The 23,649-nt window shown below is 42.3% G+C and overlaps 1 protein-coding gene across 1 annotated transcript in view; it reads right to left on the bottom strand.

Moving 5' to 3' along the window:
- The window catches only part of SIK2 (salt inducible kinase 2), a 113,883-nt gene that overhangs the window by 66,477 nt on the left and 23,757 nt on the right, over positions 1-23,649 (bottom strand). The window contains exons 2-3 of the mRNA XM_060786943.2: positions 21,572-21,688; positions 14,074-14,137 (exon numbers count right to left, since the gene is read on the bottom strand). Of these exons, the coding sequence (XP_060642926.2) occupies positions 14,074-14,137; positions 21,572-21,688 (181 nt within the window). The remainder of the gene's footprint in view (positions 1-14,073; positions 14,138-21,571; positions 21,689-23,649) is intronic.

Genomic DNA, 23,649 nt, shown 5'->3' with positions numbered 1-23,649 from the left:
TTTGGCACGCATGCCCGATATGCCGAAATTTGAATATTGGTGGGTTTGAGGGGAATTGGCTTTGACATTTGTTAGTTGTAGGTACTGGGATTTATAGTTCACCTGCAATCAAAGAGCAGTCTGTAATCTACCAACAATGGAACTGGAGCTAACTTTGCACACAGAACCCCCATAACCAAGAAAACATATTGGAAGTCTTTGGAGGGATGTATAGGAGTTGTAGTTCACCTACATCCAGAGCACACTACAAACCCAAACAATGATGGATCTGGACCAAACTTGGTATACACACCCAATATGCCCAAGTCTGAATACTGGTGGGTTTTGGGGAGAATTGGCCTGGACGTTTTAGAGTCATAGGTACTGGGATTTATCGTTCACCTGAAATCAATAAGTATGTTGAATTCCACCAAAGACGGAATTAGACCAAACTTGCCACACAGAGACCCCATGACCAGCAAAAAATACTGGAGATATTTGGTAAAATTCACTTTGATTTGGGGGGGCTATAGTTGCCCTACATCCAGAGCATACTGTGAACCCAAACACCAATGGATCTGGACCAAACTTGGCACACATACTTGATATGCCAAAATTTGATTACTGCAGGGGTTTGTGGGAAAGAGATTGTGAGATTCCATCTGAACATGAGGAAGAACTTCCTGACTGTGAGAGCCATTCAGCAGTGGAACTCTCTGCCCTGGAGTGTGGTGGAGGCTCCTTCTTTGGAAGCTTTTAAACAGAGGCTGGATGGCCATCTGTCAGGGGTGATTTGAATGCAATATTCCTGCTTCTTGGCAGAATGGGGTTGGACTGGATGGCCCATGAGGTCTCTTCCAATTCTGTGATTCTATGATTCCATGAAACTGATCTTCCTTTCTGGGAGCTGTAGTTCACCCACAACCAGAGGAACTCTGATGTCCATCAATGATGGACCTGGACCAAACTTGGCACATAGAACTTCCATGACCAACTGAACCTACTGGAGGGATTTGAAGAAACTGACCCACCATGGTGAGAGTTGTAATTCATCCTAGAGCCAGAGAGCACATTGAACCCTACCAATGATGCATCTAGAGCAAACTTGGTGGAGTTTCAGGGGTTTAACCTGGCATGATGTGACTTGTAGTACACCAAATTTGCAGCAAATTCTGCTTAATATGTCAACATCTCTGCCTTTATTCCAAAAGAGATGTGGCCTTACTAGCAATCTATTGATGACTGGCAGACGAAGGCTCCAAAACAAGTTGCAATAGCTGGTGAACAAGTCAAACTGAATCTCAAATTCAGGATTGTTTCTATCTCTGATGCTCACTGAGTTCTTCAAAGACCTCATCATATTAGAGAATGAATCCACTTTAAATCAGAGTTTGTAGTTTGGTGAGGCTGTTAAAGGCTCCTCCCTAAACTACAAACCCCAGAATTCTGTAGGAGGCAGCAACCGGATTTAAAGTGGATTCATTCTCTAGTGTGATGAAGCAGAAAAATGAACATATAAGCAATGCTGCATGCAACTCTAGACCGACACTGGCATGCAACTAATACTGTGAAAAGAATGAGCACTTCCCAAGCGCAAAGCTCAGCTGAATTTGCTCGGCGGAGGTCAAAGCTTTTGCTTTTTAAAATGTAAACAAAAGGAGATGATGTAATGATGGATGCAAGGCCTGCTCCTGTTTGTAATAATCTTGTCGTAAGATCTGATTAATGGTTTTACTTACGGATTTCAGTCAAACTGGTTATGCAATTGCAGCGGGCCAAACGGGGATGGCCTAGAAAATTTAATTTCTCAATAGCGACAGGTTTGGGAAGCCCCGGGCGAAAGCAGGCCAATTCTGACCGGATTAGTTCATTGACAGTCTGTCAGAAATGCATCTGTCCCTGCACCCCACATCTTTTTCCCCCAATCAGGATGTCCCTTCTGCTTCTCTGGGTAAAATACAAAGAGCGCTCAATGTGTGAGGCGCGCATTTATAAAGGACGCAAGAGTCAAGAAAGGAGCTGGGAAACTCATTTTCCCACTAAGCAGATGCACAAGAGCAATGTACATAATTCTCTATGAAAGAATATTGATTTCGTGAATATCCACAAATCCCTCGAAGCAAAGGCAAGGCCTTGAGAAACAATGCCCTCTCAGGGCAAGACCTGACCCCTCAATGGAAAGAACTGGATCTTTCTCTCGATCCATCTCCAGAGGACCACAGATTAGCGAGGATCCATCTCCAGAGGACCACATATTGATGAGGATCCATCTCCAGAGAACCACATATTAACAAAGATCTATCTCTAGAGGACCACATAGTGGCGAGGATCCATTTTGAGAAGACCACATATTGGTGAGGATCCATCTTTAGAAGATCACATATTGGCAAGGATCCATTTCAAGAAGACTACATATTGGCAAGGATCCATCTCTAGAAAACTATGTTGGTGAGGATCCATCTTTAGAAGACCACATATTGGAGAGGATCAGTTTCTAGAAGACTACATATTGGTAAGAATCCATCTCTAGAAGACTACATATTGGAGACGATCCATTTCTAGAAGATCACATATTGGTGAGGATCCATCTCTAGAAGACCACATATTGGTGAGGATCCATCTTTAGAAGTCCACAAATTGGAAAGGATCCATTTCTAGAAGACTACATATTGGTGAGGATCCATCTTTAGAAGACCACATATTGGTGAGGATCCATTTCTAGAAGACTACATATTGGTGAGGATCCATCTCCAGAGGACTAAATATTGGTGAGGATCCATCTCTAGAAGACCACATACAGGTGAGGATCTATTTTGTGAAAACCACATAATGACCACAAATGTTCTCTAGACCATATTTAGAGAACAACATATTGGTGAGGATCCATTTCAAGAAGACCACATACAGGTGAGGATCTATTTTGTGAAGACCACATAATGACCACAAATGTTCTCTAGACCATATCTAGAGAACAACATATTGGTGAGGATCCATCTCTAGAAGACCATGTATTGGCAAGGATCCATCACCAGAGGACCACATATTGGCATGAAACTGTATGTCACCTGTAATAGCAGTAAGGTTTCGTCCTGGCTCTTTCATTACTGGTGTTTAGTTGGACAGTTACGATCTTTTCATTTCATTCATTTTCTCCCTTAATTGCTTTATGCCTTTATTCTAACCTATGAAGTTCTGCTTCGGTTCTCATTTAATCCGCTGATTATTGTGGACAGTTTTATGTGTTGAGCGCCTGGGAACGTCTTTGGACTGAGAGATAATAAAGACGTTATTAAGTAAAACAATACATTATTCTTGTATGAATAAATATAAAGCAGTGGACACAGACGACACAGTAGAGACTGACAGTTTTATGACTGACAGCCCTTTCAACTATGGACCTTGCTAATTATAATTAGTGTCAAGACATGCTTATGAAGCTGGTATCTGCCATGCAGTAACTCGAGATGGTCGAAGTGTGGCTATGGGTGCTTTTCAGTCGTTGACACAAATCCAGGACAAAACAGGGATGCTGGATGTCTAGGATCTTGTTGGTTCGGATGACAGACGGCTCTTCTACACAACAGGGGTTTTGACACACCAGCTGGACCTTGCTCTAAGGAGATTTGGAAGAGCCGACTGCAAGATAATAATTTAAGCTGCAGCTTTTTCTCCAGGGACGATGGCTTGCTTATTAGGGATATTGCAAGAGGAAGTCTCAGAACTAGTTTCCCATTACATACAGCCAAGGGAAACCCAAAGGGAAAGGACCAATAACATGTACCAATACATTCTGGATTGATAACAGAGCTCAGCAACGCACGCCACCTTTATGTATAAGCAGGCCATTCCAGTACAAAGATTGAAAAAATATTTATAATTTTAAAAATGCCTTGCCCTTTCAAGGTTGCTTGTTGCTGTCAGTAAAACAACATAGAAAAACAACCGCAGGTACAACAAAAATCAGACAGAGCAATCAAATTAGGTCATTTTAGGAAGCAAATAAAAATACTGAAAATCTGAGAACAGACAGAATAGGCAACACCAGAGCTGGGTGGAAAAAAAGGTCCTTAGAGACTGCCCCAAATCCAATGAGGAAGATGAACAAAAGGTACATTCCAGAGGTTGGAGCCAGCACAGAAGAGTCTAGCACAAGCAGGAGCAAACGTTCTAACTTGGGGGCCATATGCTAGGAGGATTGGCTGCCCAGTGATGGAAGGAAGGAAGGGAAGGAGGAAAGAAAGGGAGAAGGAAGGATGAAAGAGAGGAAGGGAAGGATGGAAAGAGAAAGAGGGAGAGGGGGAAGGAAGGAAAGACAAAAGGGAAAGAAAGGAAATGAGGAAGGAAAACGAGAAGGAAGGAAGAAAAAGAGGAAGAGGGAGGGATGGATGGATGGAAGGAAGGACGGACAGGATAAAGGAAAGAGAAAAGGAAGGAAAGACAAAAGGGTGGGACGGAATGGAGGGAGGGAGAAAGAGGGAAGGAGGGAGGAAAGAGAGAAGGAAGGAAAGACAAAGGGGAAGGAAAGAGAAAGAGGGAGAGAGGGGGGAAAGAGGGAGGGATCAAAGGAGAAAGAGGGAAGGGAGGGAGGGAGGTAAGGAGGAAGGAAAGAGAGAAGACAAGAGAAAAGTGGGTGAAGGATGGAAGGAAAGAAGGAATGAAAGAGAGAAGGAAGAATGAAAGGATGGAAGGGAATTGAGGGAAAAAAGGGAGGAAAAAAAGAAAAGGAAGGAAAGACAAATGGGAAGGAAGGAAGGAAGGAAGGAAGGAAGGAAGGAGAGAAGACAAGAGAAAAGTGGGTGAAGGATGGAAGGAAAGAAGGAAGGAAAGAAAGAGAGAAGGAAGGGTGAAAGGATGGAAGGGAATGGAGGTAGGGAAAGAGGGAGGAAGAAAAGAGAGAAGGAAGGAAAGACAAATGGGAAGGAAGGAAGGAAGGAAGGAAGGAAGGAAAAAAGAGAGAGGGGGAAGGAGGGAAGGAAAAATAGGGAGGAAAGGGAGGGAAGGAAGAAGGAAGGAAAGAGAGGAAGAAAAATGAAAGGATGGAAGAGAAGGAGAAAGAAGGAGGGAAGGAGGCAGGAAAGAGAGAAGGAAGGAAGGATAGGATGGTGTGAGAGAGGATGGCCTGAGAAAAGAGCCCAAGGGGCTGCATCTGGCCCCCCGGGCCTGGGTTTGCCTATACCTGGTCTAGCACTTCAGATGTCAATCATGAGGCTTTAGTTAATACAGAGGAGGATAGACAAGAGTTTGCAACTAAAGTTAAATACATGAATCTTAAACTAGCCTCAGAAATGAACAGGGAGTCAATACAGGTAGACCAAACCAGTCATAAAGTGATGGAAAAAAATATTTAGCTCCCACAAACTCTGGCATTCAATACCAAGTAAGCCTTCTGAACAGTCTTTAAAGGCAGCCCTGCACAGAGCGCATTGCAGTAGTCCAACTTAGAGGGTTCTCAAAAGACTTGGCCCTTTCAAGGAAGCTCGCCAACACCAGTGATATCCTATGATTCAGATCAACAATCCCTAACTTTACACTCAAAAAGCAGCAACAATAATATCCTCCTTTGTTTGCCAGGTATTAGTATGCGACGCCTGCCCTCTGACATTGCGGTTTATTCCACGCTTGCGTTACAGACACGTTCCGCCTTCTCCAATTGCTTGGGGCAATTCAGTAGAAATCTGGAAACCTCCTCAGACTTGAGTAAAACAATAGCTGGAATTGAGAGGCCTTTTGCTTGGAAGCGAAGTGGCTTCCTGTCCTGCTCTCAGCAGTGTGTTCCTTATTTGGAGGTGAAACATGTGGAAGAACTTGGAACAGGCTGATATTTCCAAACACATGACCTAACAGAAATTAAGCCCAAATCAACCATTCTGATTTTTCTAATCAGAGGTATTTCTAAGGTTTTCTTTTTTTAACAAAAGCACCAGATCTTGGAAGCTAAGCAGGGCCAGTGTTGGTTAGTACTTGGATGGAAGACCAGCAATGAATGCCAGGTGCTGAGGCCTATGTTTCCGAAGAAGGAAAGGCCAAAACTGCTGGAAATCACAACCTGAGATGTTATTTTAAAAGAAGACTATTTTTCTTTTTTAAAATCTCTGAATGCATATTTTTGAGCAACTTCAGCTTCAAAGAAACAACCATCCACTGCTAACTCAATATATAGTTTTGTAACAGCATGTCTTTATCCTTGGCAGTTTAAAGACATGGTTCTTCAGTTTAACAGCTGAGCTACCTATGTGCAGTTTACATGAATGCTTATGAATATCACTTGCTCAAAGGGTTGACTTCTAACAAGGTCATGGTTTTCAAAAGTGGTCTCCACATGTTCATGTGCCAAACGGATGTGACATCATTTTTACCTTTTGTCAATAAGGTTATAGTGCACTTATTTCCAATAGGTTATGCAATTTCGAATATAAAATACCTCTGAGTACTCTTTATGTAACGTTGATGGGACCACCATAGGTACATCGTAGGACTGGGACATCCGTAGGGAGACCAAGGTTCTTGTTTATAGAGCTATTGTCCTCCCAACCCTGCTATATGCCTGCGAAACGTGGACTGTCTACAGACATCACATGCAACTCCTGGAATGATTCCATCAGCATTGCCTCTGAAAAATCCTGCAAATCTCTTGGGAAAACAGGCATGCTAGAAGAAGCAAAGACCACCAGCACTGAAGTGATGGTCCTCCGCCATCAACTCCGCTGGACCGGCCACATTGTCCAAATGCCTGATCACCGTCTCCTAAAGCAGCTACTCTACTCTGAACTCAAGAATGGGAAACGGATTTACAGAAAAAGAAATTCAAAGATGGGCTCAAAGCCAACCTTAAAAACTGTAGCACAGACACTGAGAACTGGGAAGCCCTGGCCCTTGAGCATTCTAACTGGAGGTCAGCTGTGACCAGCAGTGCTGTAGAATTTGAAGAGGCACAAATGGAAGGCGAAAGGGAGAAATGTGCCAAGAGGAAGGCATGTCAAGCCAACCCCGACTGGGACTGCCTTCCACCTGGAAACCAATGCCCTCACTGCAGGAGAACATGTAGGTCAAGAATAGGGCTCCACAGTCATCTACATATCCACCGTCAAGACACATGACTTGGAGGACCATCATCCTCGGACTATGAGGGATCGCCTAAGTAAGTAAGTAAGGTACAAAAGGTACACGGATAGTCTTGAAGGCCCAAGAAAATATGTAGAGAGATCCAGCACTGTAGGTGTGTTCTTCAAACAGAAGCAACCAATCACTAAAGGAGAGGTGTGATAACAGCTCCAGAGCAAATTCCTTTTATGTATAGCTTACTGAATATTTGAAGTATGTTTATAAAGCTTTTAAAACACTTCAAGGTACAGGAGAGGGCAAGAAGGTCACTAAAAACAGTGTCTTAGATAAGCAAAAGCTGACATCTCACTTTGCCTACATGCAGAATGTCTCTGTGCAGCCAAGAAATGGGGCGCTGACACCCAGTTAAGCTAGAGGTTTTAAAAGGGATTAATTGTATAGCTTGGTGGGTTAAGAATACTGTTTAATCGCAAACTAGTTACTTTGGTTGGTATCTTACTTTACTTTACTTAGGCGATTCCTCATTGCCAGAGTAGGATTGTCTTCCAGGATCGGTGTACTGGTGGTGGATCCATAGGTGACTGTGGAGCCCTATTCTTGACCTGCATCTTCTCCCACAGTGAGGGCATTGGTTTCCAGGTGGAAGGCAGTCCCGGTCGGGGTTGGCTTGACGCGCCTTCCTCTTGGCACGCTTCTCTCTTTCGCCCTCCATTCGTGTCCTTTCAATTTCTGCAGCACTGCTGGTCACAGCTGACCTCCAGCTGGAGCGATCAAGGGCCAGGGCTTCCCAGTTCTCAGTGTCTATGCCAGAGTTTTTAAGGTTAGCTTTGAGCCCATCTTTCAATCTCTTTTCCTGCCCACCAACATTCCATTTTCTGTTCTTGAGTTTGGAATAGAGCAACTGCTTTGGGAGACGGTGGTCAGGCATCCAGACAAAAGTCCAGCAGAATTTATGGCGGAGGACCATCGCTTCAATGTTGGTGGTCTTTGCTTCTTCCAGCATGCTGACATTTGCCCGCTTGTCTTCCCAAGAAATTTGCAGGATTTTCTGGAGGCAACGCTGATGGAATAGTTCTAGGAGTTGCATGTGGCGTCTGTCAATAGTCCACGTCTCGCAGGCATATAGCAGGGTTGGGAGGACAATAGCTTTATCAAGAAGCACCTTGGTATCCCAACGGATGTCCCGGTCCTCAAACACTCTCTGCTTCATTCGGAAAAATGCTGCACTTGCAGAGCTCAGGCGATGTTGAATTTCAGTGTCAATGTTGACTTTGGTGGAGAGGTGGCTGCCAAGGGAGTGGAAAAGGTCAACATTTTCTAATGTTACACCATTAAGCTGTACACCAATAAACTAATTGGCTGGTAACTGCTGGAAGAGCACTTTGGTTTTCTCGATGTTCAATGACAGGCCGAGCTTCTCGTATGCTTCTGCAAAGTGGCTTGGAGATCTTCTTGTGAATGCGCACATACTACAGTATCATCGGCATATTGGAGTTCTATAACAGATGTTGTTGGGACCTTGGTACTGTCTTTCCGTCTGCCATAAATAGGGATTTAGCTGGGGAAATTCTGCTTGGTTAGTATTAATAAGAGTAGGAAGCCCTTCACCAGCACAAGGGAGTTTGATTTCCTTTGCCAGCTTTCGTTATCAACAGCAGGCTCGCTTTGGGGCTCTTATAAAACATCTGGTTGACCAACACCCAGGACGCCGCAAGGTACAGTTCAATGATAAGCTCCCAGAGCAAAAATACAGCACAAACATGTTCAGGACTGCTGCCAGCTCAGCAAGGCTCGCTCTAAAGCGGAGGCATTGAGCAAAGAGGAGGGCAGCGTCTCTTGGCATCTCCACCTCCTCCGCTCGCCAATCCCTAAAGCCCTCTTCTCCAGCATGAAGCAATGAACTCCACTCCAGTCAAAAGAGTCCTTCCTCCACCCAAGAACACTGACAAAGCCACACCGACTGCCTGCCATTTAGACTAGTGACTTTAAGCAAGATTATCCCCTTAACTGCTTCAGTGTCACTTTGCCCTTCGAAGAATATCTCACCCAGATCAGCAAGCAAGCCGTTCCCAGACCTGAAGCCAGGTTTCAGGAATGAAGGCCGGTTTGCGTTCTGTTCCTGGATGATGTAACCGCAATGCGCTTAAGCCATGACTTACACAAACACACAATCTTTCAGACCTATTGTTGAGGAACGTTTTTGTGAAAGTCACCTCTGCTGCGCCCAGCTCTTGGCCTTCTGACAACGAAATAGGCACTGCTCGAGTTTCACTGCTTCTAGCTTTTTCAAAATTTATTTATTTTTAATGGGAAAAAAGTGGGGGATAACAATAACAACAACAAAATTTATTTATTTTTAACGGTTTTTAATAATTTTAATTAGTTTATTTATACATATTTACAATTTGAATGCTTCTAAGGTTGCTTTGGGCCCGTTCTGGGGAAAAGTGGGGGATAACAATAACAACAACAACAACAACAACAACAGGATTGCTGTGAGTTTTCCGAGAATGTTCCAGGAGCATTCTCTCCTGATGTTTCACCCACATCAATGGCAGGCATCCTCAGAGGTTGTGAGGTCTGTTACAAACTAGGCAAAGTGGGGTTAATATAATAAAAATAATAAAAAATATGTTTAATTGTGTTTTAATTTAATGGCTTTTATTAATTTTAATTTGTTTATTTATACATATTGACAATTTGAATGCTGCTAAGGTTGCTTTGGGCCCATTCTGGGGAAAAAGTGGGGGATAACAATAACAACAACAACAGGGTTGCTGTGAGTTTTCCGAGAATGTTCTGGGAGCATTTTCTCCTGATGTTTCACCCACATCAACGGTAGGCATCCTCAGAGGTTGTGAGGTCTGTTACAAACTAGGCAAAGTGGGCTTGATATAATAAAAATAATAAAAAATATTTTAATGGTGTTTTAATTGAATGGTTTTTAATAATTTTAATTAGTTTATGTATACATATTTACAATTTGAATGCTTCTAAGGTTGCTTTGGGCCCGTTCTGGGGGAAAAGTGGGGGATAACAACAACAACAACAACAACAACAAGGTTGCTGTGAGTTTTCCAGGCTGTCTGGCCATGTTCCAGGAGCATTCCCTACTGATGTTTTGCCCACATCTGTAGCATGCATCCTCAGAAGTTCTGAGGTCTGTTGGAAACTTGGCAAAGTGAGATGAATATATCTGTGGAATGTCCAGGGTGGGAGAAAACAACTCTTGCCTGTTTGAGGAAAGTGTGAATGCTGCAAATGGCCACCTTGATTAGCATGAACAAAATTTGGCTACCACTATTTTAAAAAATCTAAAATCAGGACAGTAAAGAAAGAACAACACTCAAAAACAGGGAAATTCCAGACATGAAACAATCTGGATCAGCTAATCACCTCCCAATAAAGGATCCCCATGCAGCAACCAGCCAGGCTTGGAAGCTGCAAGGCCATTCAATGCTAATCAAGCTGGCCAACTCCAACCTTGATTAGAAGACAAGATCAAGGTTCTTTCTCCCACCTTGGGAATTCCACAGATATATAACAGCACTCCATGCAGTCATGCTGGCCACATAACCTTGGAGGTGTCTACAGACAATGCCGGCTCTTCAGCTTAGAAATGGAGATGAGCACCACACCCCAGAGTCGGACATGACTGGATTTAATGTCAGGGGAAAACCTTTACCTTTACCTATAAGCCACACCTGACTAGTTTCCAACAGACCTAACAACCTCTGAGGATGCCTGCCATAGATGTGGGCAAAATGTCAGGAGAGACTGCTTCTGTAACATGGCCAGACAGCCGGGAAAACTCACAGCAACCCAGTGATTCTGGCCACGAAAGGCTTCGACAACACAACAACACCTGAATGGCAGGGGATTGGATTGGATGACCCTTGCGGTCTCTTCCAATTTTATGATTCTATGAACAATAACCACCTTCTGATAGATTCAGTTTAGAATTTCCTCATTTGGACATAAGAGGGAAACAACCACTTTCTAAAATAGCTCCTAATTGTACAGATGTCTCATAAATTCATTTTATGGGTATAATAATATTACGGGTGAAGTTTGGAGAGAATACCTATGATTAAGGAGATAGGTCTCAGTCCTTCGGTTTAAAATAATGTATAGGTTCTCTTCTCAACAAGACTCTGTCACATGGAGTCCTATGTCGAATGCTAATGGTAATTAGCCAACTCAAGCAAAGTTGCCACTGAATGACAGGAAGCCTCATCTACATGGAAACGGCCCCCAAAAACAATTGCTGTGGGAAAAGATAAAGTGATAATGAACAGAGGAGCGTCGGGTTTGTCCTTGCATGCAGGTTGGTGCCCTCATTCCTGCATTTCCTCTCAGGAGACGTCTCTGCAAACGCTGGAGAGAGACGCACCACATCCGAGAGGGAACAACAGAGGATTGCTCAAATTTCACACTTGGGGACACGGGAAGTACGGATTGTCCCAGCATCGAGGCATTGAGTTTCCCAAACTATCTCCATGAATTATTTGAGTGGCAGCGAGATGTAAAGTAAAAACTGTAAAAGCTATGAAACATAGAGTGGGGATACCCCACAGCCTGTGTCCTCTCCCCAACACACAACTTCACATTATATGGAAATTGGTGTGATTAATTTACATTACGCTACCATGAAAATGAACAAAATCTGGCTACCAGTATTTAAAAACTCTAAAATCAGGACAGTAAATAAAGAGTAACACTAAATATTTTTTTTAAAAAAACCTAAAAAAAACCAGGGAAATTCCAGGCAAGAAACAATCAGGGCCAGCTAATTACCTCCCAACAAAGATTTCCTCCAGGCAAGAAGCAGCCAAGCCTTGAAGCTACAAGGCTAATCAAGGTGATCAATGGCAACACTGACACTTGCCTCAAGCAGACAAGAGTTCTTTCTGCCACACTGGACATTATTCCACAGGGGTATATATATATATATATATATATATATATATATATATATATATATACACACACACACACACACACACACACACACACACACACACACCTCACTTGCATAGTTTCCAACAGACATCACAACCTCTGAGGATGTGTGTCACAGATGTGGGCGAAATGTCAGGAGAGAATGCTTCTGGCATCTGCATAGAGGTCTGTTGGAAACTGGGCAAGTGAGGTTTCTATAGACCTTATTCAACAGGGATATATATATAAACCTCACTTGCCTAGTTTCCAACAGACCTCACAACCTCTGAGGATGCCTGCCATAGATGTGGGTGAAACATCAGGAGAGAATGCTTCTGGCATCTGCATAGAGGTCTGTTGGAAACTAGGCAAGTGGTTTCTATGGAATGTCCAGGGTGGGAGAAAGAACTCTTGTCTATTCGAGGCAAGTGTGAATGTTGCAACTGGCCACCTTAATTAGCATTGAATGGCCTTGCAGCTTCAAAGCCTGGCTGCTTCCTGCCTGGGGAAATCCTTTATTGGAAGCTGGCTAATCAAGGTGGCCGACTGAAACATTCACACTTGCTTTGAACAGACAAGAATTCTTTCTCCCACCCTGGGCATTCCAGATATATAAACACCACTTACCTGGTTTCCAACAGGGCCCACAACCTCTGAGGATACTTGCCATAGATGGAGGCAAAACATCAGGAGAGAATGCTTCTGGAATATGGCCAGGCAGGCCAGAAAACTCACAGCAACCCAGTGATCCTGGCCATGAAAGCTTTCGACATAGATATAATCCAGTTTCTGAATCAAGATTATCTGCTTGGAAGTGGATTATAGGAGTCTACACTGCCATATAAATCCAGCTCAAAGAATGATCTGTATTCAGAAACTGGATTAGAAAGTAGTGTAGATGGGACCTGAAGCACTGGTTTCCAAACATTTCAACCATTAGGCCATGACTTTGCTGTCACGGCTTCATCCTGGAACACCATCTCCTTCCAAACTAAAACACAACAAGTCTTTGGTTTGGGTTTGGTTCCCCTTGTAGATACCAAAATCTGGGGATGCTCAAGCTGCATTATATACAGCTGTGCAGGGAAATAGCATGCATAATATCAAATTGCACAACCAAGGTTGAATGCGTTGATGCAGAATCTATGGATATGGAAAGCCAACTTGTAGGATTTCAAAGATAATAATAATAATAATAATAATAATAATAATAATATTAAAAACTTTATTTATACCCCACTACCATCTCCCCAAGGGACTCGGTGCAGCTTACATGAGGCCGAGCCCAAAGTACATCAACAGTAAAAGCAATAAGAAAACCATCAATACAACAGTTAAAATAAATCTCATAAACAAAAGTAAACAATAAACAGTAACAATAACAACATGCATTTAAAATCTATGGCTGGGCCAAATGTAATAATTCAAAATTTTAAAAATAATACTGGGCATGTACAGGGTAGGATATAACTGGGATAGAGTTTTCAGGTAGAGATGGGGTGCGCAGATAATCCTAAATCAGTGATAAAGTGCATTTAGGGACATATTGCTGAGGGTATTTCCTTACTCTGGGAAGGAAAATACTGTTTCATCGTTTAACCATTTAACCAGGTCTGCAGATACCATAATACAACATGTGCCCAAAACACATGATGGATGAAGATGTTTCTATGGCTGATCATCTGCTTCGCTTTGCAAAAAAATATTTTTTTTAAAAAAAAGAGCTGCAAAGCCTGGAAAGTATTCAAAGCCTTATCGTGTTCAGCCACCGCCCAAGATGGCTGGATTAAAGAGATTATTAAGGCGGGTTCAAACCATTAAAGCCTTTCCCTAAAGACCTCGACGGCTTCCTCAAGCAACTAACTGAATGGAATATGACCCTCATATTCTTCTCTATCTTCCCTTACATTTAAAGAAGCAGCACAACCATGATTAAAAACAAGTTGAATTAGCTCTTGCTTTATTACGCCTGAAGAAAACACTGAGAGATATAAATCTTCCGCGTTTGAAATCAAAACAATCCCCAAATAAGCCAGAGCACGCCGCCATTGAAATAAGCTAGCAAGCTATTTTTGACGTGAGAAGGCTTACCGAATATTTCTCCATTTTTGGCGTATTCTGTCACCAGGTATAACATGCTTTTGGTCTCCATCACCTGTGGACAGAGAAGCCACACATTAGTGGAACTGCGCAAAAAAGAAGGGAAAGAAGGAAACAATTCCTAGAAACTTTGTTTTTTTCTATTTTGTCCCCAAACACATCACAAGTAGCCACTGAAAGCTTCCTCGCTGCTGTTTACTTCACGGGTTTACGATCAAGCGCTTCTCTAAACAGAAGCCTGCGTTTTTTTCCCCCAAAGGTCTATAAGATAAATTTATGTCTTCCAGGAATATTTGCAAAACCAAGGCAAAAGGCTCTTAGCCAACACTTTGCATCTTGAAGGCAGAGACACAAAGGATGCCGAACTGGGAAAATTCACCCACAAAGGATCAAAATTGTGGTGGTTTGCTCCTGTATTTTCTTTGAGCCGTTTCGTCTCCGTTTTGTTTTAAATTTGTTTGTGTTGGAAATAGCAACCTTCTCAAGCCTCCACTTATTCGTTATGTATATAATTCAAATTGCTTACTGCACTGTATATGTGTGTATCAGTTTGCAGTTTTTTTCTCGACTCTTTGTTGTGGGTGGGGCTGCAGACCATGTGATAAGGTCTGGGTTTGTTCAGGACTCAGACTGCATTTTAGAACTGTATGCTTAGAGACTTCAGTAGGAATGTTATGATGAGAGACTCCACTGGACTTTCAGACTAGATAGACTTTGTTGGGGGGGGGGGGTGGCGGCTGCAGACCATGTGATCAGGTCTGGGCTTGTTCAGAACTCAGACTCCACTTTAGAACTGTATACTTACAGACTTCAGTAGGAACGTTATGCTTAGAGATGCCATTGGCCTTTCAGACTAGACAGAGACTTTGTTGTGAGTGGGGCTGCAGACCATGCGATCGGGTCTGGGTTTGTTCAGGACTCAGACTATTTTAGAACCGTATGCTTACAGACTTAGTAGGAATGTTATGCTTAGAGACTCCATTGGACTTTCAGACTAGACGGAGACTTTGTTGTGAGTGGGGCTGCAGACCATGCAATTAGGTCTGGGCTTCTTCAGGACTCAGACTCCATTTTAGAACCGTATGCTTAAGAGACTTCAGCAGGAACATTATGTTTAGAGACTCAATCGGACTTTCAGACTAGACAGGAACTCAACTAGAATCTCAGAAGAGAGAGATTCTTTGAATTTTGGACTGTTAAGATTCAAGAAAGATGCTCTGTGTTATCTACACAGAGAAACTACTTCAAATCCTATTTGAAACTGGATTGATAAGTAAAGTATGCTGAATACATGAAGTTTGAGTAAACCAACTATGTTACTTCTAAAGAAGTCTGCTTATTTTTGTCTATTGAAACCGAGATTTAAAAGCAACTGTATTTTAAGAGAGAGTAGATGTTATGGGGCAACTAAAAAGAACACTTCTGAAACTCTACATACATGTTTTGTGCATTGGCATAGCTTTGTCCCTAACAGTTGAAATACTTACATCAGTTTAAAAGCTGAGAAACTCAATTGCCTTGCATGAATGCTATTTTCCCAAAACGTTATGGCATCATTTTTCAAAAGGTTTTGACTTCTAACATGGTCATGCCTTTCCAAAGATCATAAAAATTTCCAAAAGGTTGTGGATATTTAAATTTTTCAAGTTTGCAACTTCTGCAAGCTTCTCTCATTTGTCAATCCCTATATTTGCTTCTTTTTGGCCAGATCTCGCCAACCGCTTCCCACTGCTTGAAGGAAATGAGGATTATCCAAAATGTATAGTGTATTAGAGGAAAAAAGATACCGTATTGACTCAAATCTAATGCGCATTTACCATATTGACTCAAATCTAATGCATACATCAATTTTCAAAATCCTGAAAACATGAAGCGTATTTGCTGCTAAACAATATGCAGAGACAAATAGTGCACTCTTTTTGAAAATTTAAAACATCAAAGCTTTCAACGATGGGAAAGGAAACCTTGGGGTACTGCAGAATGAATCCACTTTAACTGTCTTAGTTCAATGCTATGAAATCCTGGGAGCTGTAGTTTGACAAGGTTGGAACCTTCTCTGCCAAAGAATGTCGATGCCTCACCAAACTACAAATCCCAGAATTGCACAGCATTGAGTCCTGGCCATTAAATGAGAGATGACGTCCTTCAAAGAGGAGCTCCAGAGGCCCCTGAGGCAGCTTCCCCATGAGATGACCGTATGATGCAAATCTAATGCACACCTTAATTTTGGATAGGTAATTTAGCCAAAAAGAGGTGAGCATTAGAACTGAGTAAATAGGGTAATTATTGTCTTCTTTCTGTCTCTTGTGGTCAAGTAGACACAACAGGAAATAAGCCTAAAGTATTTATTTAATATGTCAACTGTCTATAACAAGCAACTCCAATCCCTCATTATTTGAATTCAGACTAAACTCTTCTTCCCTTTTCTCTCCCTATCCAGATTTGTCACATACTTGAAACTGCTATAACAGATATGTTTTTGAAACTACATACAACATGTATGAAACTCTTAAATTTCTCCCTCTGCACCTTCCAATTCCTCTCTGCTTTTACATGACTTCTTCTTTCACGTCCATTCCTAAAAATGGGAAGGGCTAACAATTCACAGGATTGTAGTGAGTCCCACAAATTCCAAGATGGTTTCCAAATACTCTCGTGGCACAAGAGCACACCACTGGCACCAAATGAGGGCTAAGCTCATTTAGAGTCTTAAGGTGCCCATGGTAACGTGTCACGGCAACAAAAAACAGAGAATAATCCAAGAAATAAGTTGCAAGAGAGGAGCGATAACTCCTTAACTCTGCAATTATTCATTTTGTACATCCTCGGTTATAACGGTGCCTGACATCCATGTGTCATGTATGCCTCCACCACCAAATACTTCAAAAATATCTCCCTTTTAAGGCATGTTTCAGGTGACTATTGGTGGAAACATTTCCGAAGGAAGGAATTCAATTGTGATGTTATTTTTGCAAAATTAACCACTCTTTCCTTTACTCCTAATTTAGAAAAAAAAAATGTTTGCATCCTTCTATTAGAACTACCCACTTACGGAATTCTGTCATCAATAAGACATGATTGAAGAAAACTGAACTACTACTACATTTCTGGTAATGGATGTGTTATCCTTTTAAAGAACGTGCTATCAGAGCACCAATGGGATGAATGTGGCCCCAGAACAGAGCTGAGGAACACTTTGAGGACAAGAGGCACTAAAAAGGAAGGTCTTCTCAGTGCATGCCTTTCTATCTGTCCGCCAGCTTAAGCATATAATGAAGAACCACAGACTGAAGTCATGCTTACATGACCCATTTAAAGAGTTTCAAACCCAGCTATGCCTTTTGTGGGTTTGATCAAGGAAGCAGTGGAGGTGCATACTTCTAAAAGAGTGGTTCCCAACCTTTTTTTTTGTCCAGAGGCCACTTTGACCAGGGACCACTTGACCAGGGGCTATTGTGACCAGGAACCACTTTGACCAGGGACCACTTTGATCAAGAACCACTTGACCAGGGACCACTTTGACCAAGGGCCACTTTGACCAGGAACCACTTTGACCAGGGACTACTTTTGACCAGGGACCACTTTGACCAGGGGCCACTTTAATCAAGAACCACTTGACCAGGGACCACTTTGACCAGGGGCCACTTTGACCAGGAACCACTTTGACCAGGGACCACTTTAATCAAGAACCACTTGACCAGGAACCATTTTGACCAGGGACCACTTTGACCAGGGGCCACTTTAATCAAGAACCACTTGACCAGGGACCACTTTGCCCAGGGGCCACTTTGACTAGGAAACACTTGACCAGGAACCACTTGGACCAGGGACTACTTTGCCCAGGGGACACTTTGACCAGGGGCCACTCCCCAACATTAGTACCAAAAGGGTTACAAATCTGTTTTTGGTCAACTTTAGATTTGGTTTGGTTATTTGAAGTGCTAACTCAGAAAACTGCATTGGATTGACCACATCAGCTGTAGTTTCTGACACAGAACATATGCCATCCAGTAGTCGTCATCTGCTTGCCCACAGAAAATCATATTTAATAATGTAGAGCTGATGTGGTTTACCCAATGCAATTTTCTGAATCAGCACCCCAAATAACCCAGGAACAGGCCTAAAAACAAAGACACCAAGGCTCCCTCGCTTCCAGGTGCCACGTGGAACACCTTCACTCAAGGAAGGGAAGAGGAGGAGGACCAGCAGTCAGGAGGCTTGTTGTTGAGCCTTTGTGGATAGTCATAGCTTCTCCCCTCCTGACATCCCCATTGCCTCTGCACTATAAGAGGGTTTTTGTGGCCACTCACTCTCATTGCAACTTTGTAGTAACAGTGAGACTGTGGACCACATTTTAGTTCTTCAGGGGTCACGGGTGGTCCACGGATCACAGGTTGGGAACACTAGGAAATTCTTCAAGAATCCTCAGAATTCAGCAAACAAAAATGCACGACTCCAACAGAGGAAGCAACGACACTGACATTTCATCCTAGTTTATATTTATAGGACACGCGGGCCCTTAGGTTCAATGTGAAGCATGAGCAACCCAATCAATGTCTCAAGCCGTGTCTGACTAAGAGAGAAAAACAACTGAGTCATGAAAGAGGGATGTTTTCCTCCGCCCGCTTAGTATTCAGGACATGGGAGAAAGAAACTTCCGTCATTGTATAAAGTCAGCCTCAAACTTAGCCGCCTTAAAAAAAAAAATTTTCCAACTCAACCACACAACTTGGCATAAACCCCGTAAATTAGGAAGCCCACGCTCCAAGCTTTATGCTACCTTTGAGGTTCACTGCTCCGCACTATTTAATTGGCTGAACTGTGAGCTGCACTTCTGAACCTGCAGCCACAGAACTTTCCTCTTCAACTGGAATTTGGGAAACCAACAGGACTCCGTGAGAAAGGAAGTCTCGTTGATTCCACAAGCCCCGTGGAAATCCTTTTCCAGCCTGGCTTGTGAGAACAGTCAGAGTGAGAGAGAGATCGGAATGAGACGGGTTTAATCATGAATGAATGTTGAAGAACAATGACACTTTTAGAGCTAGGTTCCTCCGTGAACATGAACCCAGCCATACTTTCTTCCTTTGTTGTTGTTTATTCATTCAGTCACTTCTGACTCTTCGTGACCTCATGGACCACGCCAGAAGCTCCCTATCAGCCGTCACCACCCCCAGCTCCTTCAAAGCCAGTCACTTCAAGGATACTATCCATCCATTTCGCCCTAACTTAGCCCCTCTTCCTTTTTCCCCCCTTTTTCCTTTGTTGCTGTTGTTTATTCGTTGAGTCGCTTCCAAGTCTTGGTGACCTCCTGGACCATTCCATGTCAGAGTTCCCTGTCGGCCATGGCCACCCCCAACTCCTTCAAGGCCAAGCTAGTCACTTCAAGGATCTCATCCATCCATCTTGCCCTGGGTCGGCCCCTCTTTCTTTTTCCTTCCTTTTTCCTTTGTTGTTGTTTATTCGCTTCCAAGTCTTGGTGACCTCCTGGACCATCCCACGCCAGAGCTCCCTACTGGCTGTAGCCACTCTCAGTTCCTTCAAGGCCAAACTAGTCACTTCAAGGATACCATCCATCCATCTTGCCCCTGGTTGCCCACTCTTCCTTTTTTCCTTCCATTTTCCTCAGCATCACTGTCTTCTCTAAGCTTTCCTGTCTTCTCACTATGTGGCCAACATCTTTGCCTCTCATATCCTTCCCTCCAGTGAGCAGCTGGGCTTTACTTCTTGGATGATGGACTGATTGGATCTTCTTACAGTCCAAGGCACTCTCAGAATTCTCCTCCAGCACCACAGTTCAAAAGCGTCTTTCTTCCTTCACTCAGCCTTCCTTATGGTCTATAGGTTGCTACAGTGAATGCCATTGCTTTGACTATGCGGATCTTCATTGCCAATGTGATGTCTCTATTCTTCACTATTAATCAAGATTGGTCCATGCTCTCCTCCCAAGAAGGAAACGTCTTCTGATTTCCTGGCTGCAATCTGTGTCTGCAGTCATCTTCGTACCTAGAAAAACCAACCCTGTCGCAGGCTCCACCTTTTCTCCATCTATTTTCTAGTTATCAATCAGTCTGGTTGCCATCATCTTGGTTTTTTTGGTGTTTAATTGCATCCCAGCTTTTGTACTTTCTTCTTGGTTAAAAGTCTCCTCAACTCCTCCTTGCTTTCAGCCATCATAGTGGTATCATCTGCATATCTAAGGTTGCTAATGTTTCATCCAGCAATTTTAACTCCAGCCTTGGATTCGTCAAGCCCCACACATTGCATAATGTGTTCTGCATACAAGTTGAATAGGTCGGGTGAGAGGAGACAGCCCTGCCGTACTCCTTTCCCAATCTTGAACTAGTTCCGTGGTCAGTTCTGACTGTTGCTCTTGGTCTACAGATTCCTCAGGAGAGAGGCAAGGTCAATTGGGATCCCCATACATACCACCAATAACTTGCCACAATTTATTATGATTCACACACTAAAGGGATTCCTTTAGTGGAGCAATAAATCCACCCTATTAATCTGAATCTAATGCTAACTTCTCCCTCCCCCCCAAATGACCTTGCCAAACTAAGGGTGCGCATTAGATTCATGTAACAAAATAATCTTAGTGCTGAGCCAAAGCAAAAAGGAAGATGCTTCAGGAGCATCTGGAGCTCCTATTTGAGGGACGTCGCCTATCATTTAATTGCTCAATGCTATGCAATCCTGGGATTCATAGTTTGGTGAGGCATCAGTTTTCTTTGGCAGAGAAGCCTCAAACCTTGTCAAACTACAGCTCCCAGGATTGCATGGCATTGAGCTAAGGCCATTAAAGTGGATTCATTCTGCAGCATGGATGAACCTCCAAGGGTTTTTTCCCCCCATTGCTGGAAGCTTTGATGTTCTAAATTTTAAAAAGGAGAGCAAATAATGTAAATGTGATAATAACAATAATAATAGAGTACAATAATGAATATAATAAAAATAATAGAGTAAAATAATAAATAAAATAAAATAAAATAAATGTAATAATAATAATAATAGAGTAAAATAATAAATGGAATAAAATAACAACTACAACAGAGTAAAACAATAAATAACACTAAGTATAAGCCAAGGGGGACTTTTTCAACCTAAAAAAGGGTTGAAAACTAGGCTTATACACGAGTATATACGGTACTTCGTTTCTCTTGTTCTTCATAGGATCAAGCAGACCTAAACCATGTCCTTGCAATAAAAACAACAGAAGTTTCAAGACCAAATCATCATGATCAGATCATGCACATAGATAGACAGTTCACATCAATGGGAGTCTACCGTCCCTGGCAGATCATGAATCCTTGAAAGCTATTCAGATGTCAACAACTACACTGAATTGAACACAAACAAATTTTACACACTTTTAGACGTGTAAAAACCAGAATTAATGGATCACTACATAAGAGTTGGAATCAAGAGTTGGACAAATCGATGTGACTTTTTGGGGCAAGAAGCTCAATCCCCACCAAGGACGGCTACAGACCTGATAAAGCTTGATGATGTGTGGATGGTCCAGCATTTTCATGATCTGCACTTCGCGATATATCTTCTCCAGGTTCACAGAATCCAGCTGAGACTTGTCAATAATCTTTATCGCCACCTGGGACGAAATAAATGCACGAGAGGGGAATTTTTAGTTAACGTTGCCAAACCAGATTATGCAAAGCAAGTACACTATGATCTTCTTCTCTTGCTGTGGTTGTCATTGCTTCTAAGGAACCTACTTCTTCTGCATTCATGCCAGAACTTTGTGTACAAAAATTTGACAAATTTTTGAATGGGTGTATACAGGTGTTCTGATGTGGAGTAGACATTGTGCTCCACATCAGAACACACAGTATTTTCTGTTGTCATGGGGGTTCTGTGTGGGAGGTTTGGCCCAATTCTATCATTGATGGGGTTCAGAATGCTCTTGATAGTAGCTGAACTATAAAGGTCTATTTTTCCCAAACTCTACCACTGTTCACATTTGGGCATATTGAGTATTCATGCCAAGTTTGGTCCAGATCCATCACTGTTTGAGTCCACAGTGCTCTTTGGATATAGGTGAACTACAACTCCAAAACTCAAGGTCAATGCCCATCAAACCTTTCTAGTATTTTTTTGTTGCTCATGGGAGTTCTGTGTGTTATGGTTGGTTCAATTCCATCATTGGTGGAATTTAGAATGCTCTTTGATTGTAGGTGAACTATAAATCCCAGCAACTACAATCCCAAATGACAAAAGCATCCCCCCCCCCACCACCAGCATTCAAATTTGAGCATATCAGATATTTACATGACGATTCATAACTAGCAAAATTACAGTTATGAAGTAGCAACGAAAATAATGTTATGGTCATGGGTCACCACAACATGAGGAACTGTATTATGGGGTCACAGCATTACGAAGGTTGAGAAACAATGATTGATGGTAGTTTAATCTCAATTTACATTGAAGCATGGTTGGAAATTACTTTCAGATATATTTCCATATTTTCCACTAGTTCCATCAAAGTATTTGAAATCCATAATCATATAAATCCTTGAATATGCCTTATAATGATGATGATAATGGTAATAATAATAAAAAAAATTATTTATACCCCGCCATCATCTCCCAAAAGGACTTGAGGCAGCTCACAAAGCACTCAAGGGTGCAGACACACAAAATATAAAAGTGCATAAACAATAACACAAAACCACATATAACTTCTCTGGTTAAAATCAACGAAATGCAACAATAGCTGCAGATACAAACAAACTGCAATCAATATCAGTCTTATAAGTCTGCCTGAGTAGAAAGTCTCGTCCTTTTAATGTCTGTTCATTTCTGGCCATGTGTTTTTTATTCCATATTCTTTCTGTAAGTTTTAAAAGGTTTGCTGGAGTTCTCCTACTTTTCGCAGGATCTTCCCTGATTTTCTATCTAAGGATGAATCGACAACTGCACTGAAATCACCTAGGATTAATGGAGCTCCTGTGTTGCAATCGGTTAAAGCCTTGTGCCACTGCTCACCGAAAGGTCAGCGGTTTGAATCTGGAGAGAGAGGGTTGAGCTCCCTCTGTCAGCTCCAGCTCCCCATGTGGGGACATGAGAGAAACCTCCCACAAGGATGGTAAACATCAAAACATCCCGGCATCTCCTGGACAATGTCCTTGCAGACAGACAATTCTTTCACACCAGAAATGACTTGCAGTTTCTCATGTCACTTCTGACATGAAAAAAAAAAAACCAACCTAGAATGAATAAGTCTTGAATATTCAAATTATGCTAATTATAGTTTTTCATTCAAGTCGTATCTCTACTGCTGACTTGCTCTATATAGGACATGACCAAGAAAAAAATAATAAGCCAAGTCGCTTAGTAAATGAAATGAATGCAACGCCATACTATCACGAAAGGATGAAAACACCTGCTCAACAACAGAAATATATCTATATAGAGATATAAGGTAAAGGTTTCCCCTTGACATGGAGCCCAGTCGTGTCCAACTCTGTGGTGTGGTGCTCATCTCCATTTCTAAGCCGAAGAGCAGGCATTGTCCGTAGACACCTCCAAGGTCATGTGGCCGGCATGACA

Source organism: Anolis sagrei, chromosome 7, assembly GCF_037176765.1.
Source record: "Anolis sagrei isolate rAnoSag1 chromosome 7, rAnoSag1.mat, whole genome shotgun sequence".
NCBI lineage: Eukaryota > Metazoa > Chordata > Lepidosauria > Squamata > Dactyloidae > Anolis > Anolis sagrei.
This window is presented reverse-complemented; position numbering and strand designations above follow the sequence as displayed.